This window comes from Corvus brachyrhynchos, unplaced genomic scaffold (assembly GCF_000691975.1).
Source record: "Corvus brachyrhynchos isolate BGI_N302 unplaced genomic scaffold, ASM69197v1 scaffold4, whole genome shotgun sequence".
Lineage (NCBI taxonomy): Eukaryota > Metazoa > Chordata > Aves > Passeriformes > Corvidae > Corvus > Corvus brachyrhynchos.
In genome coordinates, this window is record NW_008237878.1 from 3,098,570 (window position 1) to 3,109,137 (window position 10,568).

The 10,568-nt window shown below is 40.7% G+C and overlaps 1 protein-coding gene across 1 annotated transcript in view; it reads left to right on the forward strand.

The window, feature by feature from the left end:
- Positions 1-9: 9 nt before the first annotated feature.
- The window catches only part of USP4 (ubiquitin specific peptidase 4), a 41,078-nt gene continuing 30,519 nt past the window's right edge, over positions 10-10,568 (forward strand). The window contains exons 1-4 of the mRNA XM_017732405.1: positions 10-366; positions 3,791-3,917; positions 4,425-4,570; positions 4,771-4,832. Of these exons, the coding sequence (XP_017587894.1) occupies positions 202-366; positions 3,791-3,917; positions 4,425-4,570; positions 4,771-4,832 (500 nt within the window). The 5' untranslated portion in view covers positions 10-201. The remainder of the gene's footprint in view (positions 367-3,790; positions 3,918-4,424; positions 4,571-4,770; positions 4,833-10,568) is intronic.

The window sequence follows — 10,568 nt, forward strand, 5'->3', positions numbered from 1 at the left end:
CAGCGGGGCCGCCGCTCGGGCTCGGCTGCGGAACTTCCCCGCGCTGCTTTCGCTTTCGAAGCCGAGCGCTGCAGAGGGCACGCGGCCGCCCCGCTCTGTGCGCGAGGGGACCGGCCGGGCTCTGCCTGCCCTGGGAGCGCCGGTGTTTCTTGGTGTCCTGGCAGTACATGTGTGGGTCTGGAAAAGAAAACGCGCTGTTTGATGCCCTGCTGTCTTCCGTCTGTCTCCGTTTTAGATCCAGAAAGTCAGAGTTTAAAAGAACACCTCATTGATGAGCTGGATTACGTGTTGGTGCCCACCGAAGCCTGGAACAAACTAGTAGCGTGGTACGGCTGCATAGACGGGCAGCAGCCTATTGTGAGGAAAGTAAGTATGGCTGAATCAACTTCTCCTCATCCTGGCTTCAGCTTTTGATCTCCATCAAACTTAGATGGTTGATTTTGCCAGATGCCAGTTAAGCAGCTCTTTAGAGATAATAACTTGAGGCCTTTTTGCCTTGTCTGAAAGAACAACTTGCCTGTATTTCAGCTGAAATGCCTGAATGTTGAGGTGTTCTGAGTTAATGGTTTATTTGGGGGAAGAACCCTGAACCTTGTTCTGGTTGTGATTCTTTGGACCAGTACAGTTCTTTTATATTGCATGGAATAGTTTGTACTTTGTTGACATGTGTAAGTTGTTAGTCAAACTTGTAGATCTTCCAGGACAGAATGGGTCTTTTAGTAGAGATGGATTAGGGACTTCCTCTAGAGTCTAAGGTGATTCTTGTTTTCTCTTCCAAAACTGTGTGATTCTAAAATCTTTATTAAGAGGTGGGTATGTGGTTTTGTCCTGTAAGTCATATTTTTGGTTGACAAATGCAGTCGTATATGCATTCTGGGTATATAACCTGTTCTGGAAGGTGAAATTGGCAAGTTGCTTGTTTTTTTTTTTTTTTTCCTGGAAATGTGCATAGGTAAAAGATTTTTTATTTTTATTTTAGTCTTAGGTTTTTGCACTGACTAAATAGAGCAGTGCCAGTCTGTGGAGCCCATTAAAAGACTGATCACTACACCAAGTGTTGATACAATGTTCAGAATTAACATCACTTATGTTTAAGTAGCGCTATGTTGTAAGTAAGGGTTACTCCAAGGTGTGCAAGACCTAGGAAAGTGTGTCACCAGAAGGGACGTAAGATCAGGAAGTGCTTATCAGTGGCACTGGAATGTTGTTGTTTGGTGTGGGCTAGAAATTATATGTAGTAAGAAATTCTGATGTCTTCAGGACTGTTGAGTGAACCCAGGATCACCAGGTGACCTCAGGTTCACTCAGCTGAGTAGACAGAACTCCCATGGAAGCAAGAAGTAGGGAAGGAGAAAATAATTACAGCATGTAAAGGAGATGTGGTTTTAGAGAAACGTGTAACTTCTTGAGGAGTTGCAAGTCTGCACTGAGAGGGAGGATTGGTACTGTTACGATCACTGCCTCTCCAAGTGAGGAAGCTTTCCTTCGTGAACTGCCTAACTGCTTTCACAAAACCTGGCATGTTATTGCACACTCCCTTTTCTGAAAAATTGGAAAGTTGGCAAGAGATTCGGGAGCTGTTGGGGAAACGCTTGGGCTTAACTGCATGAGCCGTCTTTTCGTGGGATGTCTGGTGCTGCTTTCAGTGCTGTAATAACCAAGGGGGTAGAGCTTAGAGCTTGTGCTGGTTTACAGCCCTAACATGTCAAGTTATTCTGGGTCCAGTTAAGTGTAAATTTTTAAAGTTTTGAATTACTATGAAACTGTCAGTCTCTGTTGTTAACCTGGTAACTGAAGGGAGTTTTAATATTTAAGAAGATGCTAAAATATAGCAGAGTAGTAGGTTTGTGGGATGTAACAGCCTCTTACAAAAATCCAGAGTGGGTCAGTGAGGCATAGAAGCTGCAGTACTGCACTTGAGTAGAATGTGGGCAGTATCTGGTTACAGTATTCCCCAGATAGCATTAAAAGTCAAGCACTTAAACTTGTGGTCCTTGAATGTTCTAAGCCTTTTCCTAAAGATGGTTCAACTGTAATTCTTACATTAAAATATCCATAAAAGTAGGATCTGGGAAGCAATTTTCAGGCATCTTTATAGCTTTAAAAGATATTTCTTCCATCTCTGTGTCAGATGATCAGAGCCAAGTACAGGAGGATTAGATGAGATTTATTTGTTGTTCAGGTTTCTTTTGATAGTCTCAAAACATGTTTTTGGGCAGTCATCTATAGAGTCCCACTGGAAAGTGTATTAATGTGCTTCCTCAGCGGCTGAGTTATGCTGAAATTGCTGTCCAATGGCATGACTTGAGTTGTACTTGGGCAAAGAACAAGGAAGCTGGTCAGATGCTGTTTAAAAGACATCTGCAGGTGATTAGAGTCTCCATTCCTCCATCCTAACGGACACAATGATCTGATCAGGAACTTCTTGGAAAGAGTTCTTTGATTTCTGAATATGGTTCTTATTTGTTTCTAACTACAGAATACTGGAGAACAGGAAGTCACGTTTAGTGACATTTATTCTGAAAAATAAATGGAAAACTTTTGATTTGGTTTCTTTGCTTTCTTAAAAAGAAGTCTGCTCTGCCTGTCAAGAAGCTGTTTAAACAGGGAACTTTACTTTCCGTTGTAACAGCAAAGTACTGAAGATCTTCCCGAACGTGTTTGTGAATTATTTACCTTTAAAGCACCTTGCATATCTAATACAACCTTCTAAAAGCAACAATCCTCAGAAGATGGAAGCATAATTTAGTGGAATTGTCACTATAAGTCTAGATCTTAATTCTTGGTTTGTTTCTAAAGCTGGGTAGTTTTTTCTGTAAAATGTTAGGTGTAGATCATACCAAGTCTGGTGTCACATGAATAAAATGGAATATTTCAGTTGGAACGGACTTAATCATCTGGTACAACTGCCTGACCAATTCAGGTCTGACTGAAAGTTAAAGCAAATTAAGGGCATTGTCCAAGTGCCTCTCAAACTCTGTTACTCTTAAAAATTATACCAGCTTTTTCAATGAAATGTGGTCTCAATTTCAGTGGCTTAGTAGCTGCCAAGAACTCTGGAGAGGATTGAGGTGTGGGTTTTCTTTTTTTTTCTTACTCCTTCTGTTACACCGCGGTTGTCTCATAACTGGCCTGTGAAATGTGTTTTTCTTTCTGGCATAATGTGTTTTAGGGTCTGTAGGTGATGAGTGGTGTCTAGTCTTAGGGAAACCTTTCAATAAAAATATGCTGGAAGCTAATGGCATGGGTAAATATACCTATTGGAATATTCTCTCAAATGCAAAATTGATTTGAAAAGTACTCTGAAATAAAGCAGTGTCATCAAAACAACTTCAGAGGTACTTTTCTCTTCTTGCTAGGAGAGAGTAATGAGACACATTCTGTGTACCATGCAGAAAAATAATGCTTTGGTTTGCTTTCTTCTGATAGAAGAGATTTTGCTCCGGTGTTCCAGCCTGGTTTCCTTCTTTATATAAAACTTAGCCAAAGACTAGAGGCAAAAGGTAATTTTTTTCTAGAATGCTTTGTGTGATCAAATATTTTTCATGAGTAGTTAGCTGACACTGTCAGTTCAACTGTGATGATGGATCTTTGGAACTTTGCACTGTGGAAGGAAAGCACTGGGAAACAAAACTCCCCAAACAAGCTGGTGACTGAATCTAGGAGTGAGTTTGTGTTCAGTTTGTGGCTTGCCTTGCAATACTGCAAAAGGCTCACAGTATTTAGAACTGTGTACTTTGGAAAACTGCTCAGTATTGCAGCTCTGTGTTGCTTTGTTCCCTGTGTGCAGGTGGTGGAGTATGGGCTGTTTGTGAAGCACTATAAGGTTGAGGTTTATCTCCTGGAGCTGAAACTGTGTGAGAGCAGCGATCCCAACAATGTCATCAGCTGCCATTTCAGCAAGGCAGATACTGTTGGTAAGTAGTTCTCTGATAGATAAAGCTGTGCTCTGTGGGTGTCTCAAGACGTAATCTGTGCCCTCCAGAACCTCCAGACTGGAGTAAACCTGACTTTTCTCTCTCTCTCATTGCTATATTTTTCACATGTAAAAATGCTGAATGTCATCTGTCCTGTATCTACATCACTAAACTGAAATGGGCAACTTGACAGTAATAACTGAAAACTTGAACCTGTGTTTTCAAATGAACAGAAGTTGGCCTTTGGGCAGAAAGTTCTCAAAAGTGTATTGCATGTTATTGATTTGAGGGCTTGACAGCCTAATACATTATTGAAAACAGAAGTTTTTCATTCTTTCAGACTTCATATTAGACAAACTGTATGAACAATTGTAACTTCCATAGTATGTTTTCTGCTTGAACGATCTTGAAGGATAAGTGATGTACCTCCTTGCTAAAGGAGTTTAGTGTTTTTTCAAAAGTACTCGTGTTTTAGGAATTCTGGTGTTTTTATTTTTTCCTCAACAGCTACCATCGAGAAAGAAATGAGAAAACTATTTAATATCCCAGCTGAGAAGGAAACCAGGCTATGGAACAGGTATATGAGTAACACTTATGAGCAGCTCAGCAAGCTGGATAGCACAGTGCAAGATGCAGGGCTCTATCAGGGTCAGGTAAGGGACATAACTTTTTCTCTCTCTCTCTTTTTTTTTTTTTTTTTTTTTTTGGTCTCGTGTAGTGCTTTTGCTGATGTGTATTTTTTTTCACTTGCCTTTATGTACTTTGAGCAAACATTGACAATGGGATTTGCTAATGCTTTTGAAAAATGTCTAACAGACTTGCAGTTACCTTTATTACCTGCACTCTCTTTCAGGTTGTTTTAATAGAAGTGAAAAATGAAGATGGCACGTGGCCTGGACAGCACTGCCTGGCAAAGTAAGCAAGCATGTTCTAAAGGTTTCTGTTATTTTGTGCAGCTTGTTTGCTAGGCTTTAGTGACCACATGTTCTCTGTGGAAGCCTGGTTATCACTGGCCATTGTGGCTTGCTTTGTTCTGGTTATTTTCAGGGAGAGAAAATCTCAAATATAAATATTCTTCAGTGGTTCTGCTGCTGGTTTCTTTTCTTAGCAAGAGTCTGTGTTTTAAAGCCTGTTTCAAACAGGTTGTATGAGGATTAAATAGCTTCAGGTTTCTGTAGTGCTTAGGAGACGAAAGTGCTATTTGCATTGAACTAGTCTGCTTAAAAAGCTACCTCTGCACAGTGAAACAAATAACCTGTCTTTTGCTGTTGTAGAACAAAAGGGATCTCGGAGTGTGTTTCCAAACCTGCCAGTAGTGAATGCTCAGAGTTCCGGTAGTTCCCCCTTGAAAAGGGTGTAGAAATAGCTGACCAACCCCCTCCCCCCACCAAGAGACAATTATAGAAGCCTGTAAATATGACACAGATTCTCTCAGTGCCGTCTGATTTAGAGAAGAGATGGGTAATTGCAGGGCTTAGTGAAATATTGTGTGTATAGAGTGAATGGTGTAGAATGGTAGTTGCTTGTTCATATCAAGTCCTACTGTAGAAAATAGAATTTGATGACTTTACCTGTCTGATGGCCCACTCAGTTCCATCCCAGGGGCCATCAGACTTGATATTGATAAAGAAAATGCTTTTCTGTACAATACAGTTAACTTACAGAACTTGCTGCCAAGTGCTCTCATTTGAAATCAAGATGCACTAGTGTTAAACTTGAAGAATTGATCAGATAGATCAGTGGAACCTATTTCGAAGCAGTACTTTGAGAGATCACACTGTGTAAATGAATCAGGAAAATGCCCATGGGATTACAGAGAACTTTCTGTAGGAGTATCATGTGAGAAGCAGCTAAACATTCATATCATGTACCTGGTTGACAGTCAGTATGGAAGAAGCAGCTGTGCAAGACCAGTCATAACCTTTTGTTTCCACATGAAGCAAAGCTGAAAAGGAGCTGTGTAGCATTCTCAGGCCTCAGGGTTGTCCTTTGTCAGCAGCTAGTCTTGATATGTAAAGGCTTTGATTTAACCTCTAGTGATACATAAATGAAAGGGGTTATTGGTATGCAGATTAATATTTTCTAATGACATAAAAATATTTATTTACTATAACATGAAACTTGTGCAATTGTTTGACTTGGTGCTGATAATGGTGGCTGAAAGAATTGTGTTAAGTGATACATACAGGATTATCTGTTCTTTTGTACTTTGTATTGTGCTTTATCCTATCTTAGGTAAACTTCTGCTTCAGTGGTCTATTTCTCAGCTGCGGAAAATACATGGGGAACTTAAATATTTGGAGTTTTTTTTCTGGACTGCATCACTTTAAATACTGAAAGCTTATGAGAGAGTTTTACCTGAATTTAGAGTTTTGATGACATACACCAAACAGGATATAGAGCTCTCTGCTGTTGATAGAGAAATGGTGAACACCTGCCTCACTGCCCAAGTGCCAGAAGAGGTTCTGGAAAGCTGGGAGTTCATATCCTTCCTACTCGCAGAGTGTGTGTGCAAATGGGGTGGGTGGGTTCTGTGTCATCAGGATTTTTCCCCTCCACTTGCTGCTTGTCAGAGGCACTGGCCCCCTACCAGAGGAAATAGCTTTTCCACTGGTTTGGCAGCCGTCCTTGTGTTTCCCCAGCCATCAATCTGGCTGACATTTTACAGGAAAAATGCTCTAAAACTCCACAGCAGTCCTTGGGTGGTATGTTCAACCTATGCTTGGCCACTGCTGTTTGTTAGTTTGCTGCTCCCTAAAGAACAAATTACTTTCTTCTTACTGTAGTTTGAAACTGCTTTTACTTCTAGACAAGGTTTCAGAAGAGAGGTTGGATTATATTCATTCTAGGAATTTCAAAATTAGAGGCATACTTTGTTTCTGAAGCAAGATTTTATCAATGACTCTGCAGAACTTAGTACTCTTAAATTGTTACTTACAAGACTCCCAAAATAAAGTCCTGAGATAGCAGAATTCCATTTCAGCCCTAGCACACTTTTTTTTTTTAATCTTGGATATAATTTTCTTAGCAAAAGCAAACAAGAAGTTATGTTAGATCTTTAAAAATGACACCTTTTCCATCAGGTATTGTATTTGAAAACTGGAGTGAAGCTGTATTTATCATCTCCCTGGTAGCTATCTCTCTCCCATTGCGATATGCAGCACTAAAATACCTTTTGGTTCTTCGGTTGGAGCTAGAATTTTCCTGCTGTTTCCTCTTCCAGCTCCTCTGTTTACTCATGGCACTGTGTGCTGACACTGTGTGATTTCAGAGGACTCCTTCAGCAACTGGGCTAAATATTTTGTGTGCAGTTGTCTTGGGGTGACTTTATGATGTGTATCCCATATCGCTGCCCTATGCCCAGAAATTAATTTTTGTGCCTTTCTATGCCTTTATCCTGAGCCTGAGAGGGGGAAGGAAAAACTGAGTAAAACTTTTTCAAAGCAGTTTGCAGCTTGTTCAAGGTCACACAGAGATAGAGACTTTTTTTCAGCTGATTACGGGGGCTTTTCCTGTAAAGCTTATTAAGTCATGTAACTTGAGAAGCAAAATAACTGCTTCAACAGCTCTGGTCTGTAATAAGAGACATCAAATCCTACCTTTCTTTCATGTTCTTCAGCTTCGAAGAGAAACCTCTTAATAATTAAAAATACAGTAGTTTTTTAAGATATATGGTTGTATGGTCAATTTTTTATATCAGTGCCTTTTTTACAGTAGTAGAAATTCCAAGGAACTGCATAATATTCAGTTCTGAAATAACCTAACAAAAAGAAATTTTCCTGCTAACTTCATAAATCTGTGATTTATTTATGGCTTATAGAAGAAAAGACAATTTATTCAGGAATTTTAAAAGAATTAGTGGCAATGGGATATTCATCATAAAATCTTGTACTTTGTTTTAACTTGGCAAAGCATATAGTAGCTTTTAGGAGCTACTGTTGATAGGTCTTGCTCTAGAATTTTCTTCTACTATTATCATAATCAAAGCTCTTCTCTCTACTCTGTGGTTGAATGCTCAGCTAAAACATGTTTTATCTTTCCTTAATCGTTAGTGAAGGCTTTTTTTCTGTTTTGTTTATTTATAAAATCTGCTTAGCATAATTTTTTTCCTTTACATCACTAAAAAGTAACTCAGTTCCCTGTTTCCCCACCGATGGCAAACTTCCACACAACCCAAATTCTTGTGTAACCTTACCACCAGTTTTTTCTGCTCCATCTAGGAGTTGTCTTATCTTAAGCATTTGACTAATATAAAAGAAGTTATCTCTTAAAAAAGGGTGTTATGAAAGTGTGCATTGTTGCTCCATAACCTCTAAGTTTTGGCTACTGTAAGTTTAATAAAATAAAATGTGAAAAAATGACTGATAAAGGTAAATTTAAGCTATGTTTACAGGTCAGAATGCAGTCATCTTCAGTCACAATGCTTTTAAATTATCTACTTGAACTTTGCAAGAAATTAGCAGTGATGTTACCTGAAGAATTGTGGGGTTGATTTGTTGTCACCTCAAATTTCCACTGCAAGTTGGATGAACAGGAATGGTGCTCTAATTGGTGCTTGGTACTCTGAAGAAATGCTCTACATACCAGAAGTCATCAGCTGAAGGGCCATGCTGTTATCCTTCCTAAAATACTGGGTTTTTTATCTCTTTCACTTCCCTTCAAGGAAAATTCATTTTTTTCCGAACCTGGTGGGGGAGGGATGGTTGTAACCTGCCTTCTCTCAGAGGATATATTTCCAAATATGTCCAAACTGGCACAAATAATTAGTGGCGCCCAACTGCATGGCTTGAAGGAAAGCGAAAAACCTGTACTAATTACATTTTGGTTTGAATTTACTTATTCTGTGTTGGGGTAAAATAGTCACCATGTTGGTTGAATTAAAGTCTCTCTAGCTTGATGTACTCATGTCTTTCTGGTCCTTAGGCTTGATTGAGGTACTAGTGCTTTTTTGGTCCCTAGGGTTGTTTGCCTACCCACAACTTGCTCTGATCTTGTCCCTCATATGTAAATTTTACAGACGAGGGGCACGAATCCAGATTTCTATTTTGCTGTGCTCTGTGATAATGATTTATAAACAGTTAACAGAAGTACAGGCAGCTGTTTGAAGTGTGTATGATATGTGGTTTCTCCGTCCTAACCCCAGTCCTAGCTTCAGTAGCCTGTTTTGGGAATTTATTAGTAATTGCACCCAGATTGTTAGAAGAGGAGGAGATGGGGTTTCCCTTCCCTTTAAATTTGATAGGTTATCTTTTGAGAATACCATCCAGGGGAAATTGAACAAAGACATCATCCTCCTGGTATTTAATCTGGTAATCTTCCTCTATATGATTCGCAGCTTCTCTAGAATAAGAGCTCACATTTCCAGGGTGACTGCCAAGACACCTGACCCAGCGGTGGAAAATCCTGAGTGGTGTGGGGAATGGGAAGATATGGGCCAAATCCTGAAGACCCAGTGGTTTGCAATTTCTCCCCTGAACAAGTTCAGAAACCAGCTGAGGTGGCAAAATATCTGAAAGAGAAATACAATGACAATTCTAATAAGAAAAAGCTCATTGCAATATGTTGGGCTTTGGCATATGCCTATCGCACACTGCAGCAGGTAAAGGTAGAGGGGCAGGAAGATGAATCAGCAAAGCCTGCAGACACCCCAGTCACTCAGACTGCAGCCAAACCAGACCGCCAGCCCAAACCAGATGGAGGGTCTAAGCCATTGACAGTGGCTCCTGTCACGAGAAAAAAGCACACAACCAAAACTGATTGCCCAGCGAAAGATGATGATGATGATGCAGGGGAAGGAACCTCAAAGCCATCAACTGACTCAGGCACAGAAACCATTACTGAGTCCATGTCCATAAAGCACAGCTTAAGAAAGGACTGCACCCGAAGGTCTGATGAATCCATAATAAGTTGGATGGTCCGTATTTGGGATGCTGCAGGTGATGATGTAATGCTGGATGGTGCTGAAGTGAGGCATTTGGGATCCCTGTCACGTGACCCAGTTATCGACCAAACGATGATAAGGGGGGCTGACTCTGCCAGTCTCTGGAGACGGGTCTTGAATGGTGCAAGGGATAGATATCTGTGTGAAGATGATCTCTATATGCAGCAAACCCAGTGGAAGACCATAGAACAAGGGATCCAGTGCCTGAGAGAACTAGGGGTGGTAGAGATTGTCTTCACAGATGACCCAGGATTGAGGAGTCCAGACCGGGTCAGAGTTAGTCCATTCATGTGGCGAAAACTCACGCGACTTGGGCCACAAGAATACGCTTCTGCTATAGCAATAATGAAACCGAACTACGCTGCGAGTGAGACCGTGGAGGATATGGCAGTAAAGCTCCGAGCATATGCAGATTCCGTGCATTGCCCAACACATGCAAGAGTCTCAGCTGTGGAAACACGTATGCAGAAACTGGAAGATAAGATAGAGAACATGCACCAGGAACTCAAGGAGGAGATCAAAGAGGGCCTTCTCCAAATCTTGGCAGTACAGAGCAGAGATTCTGATACCAAACGTGGACGCTCCCAAGAGAGAAGGTACATCCCACGAAGTGAGCTGTGGGATTTCCTGTGTGACAGTGGGGAAAACATGAGGAAGTGGGGTGGACAGTCTACTTCTGCTCTGGCAGCACGAGTGCATGAATTGAAGGA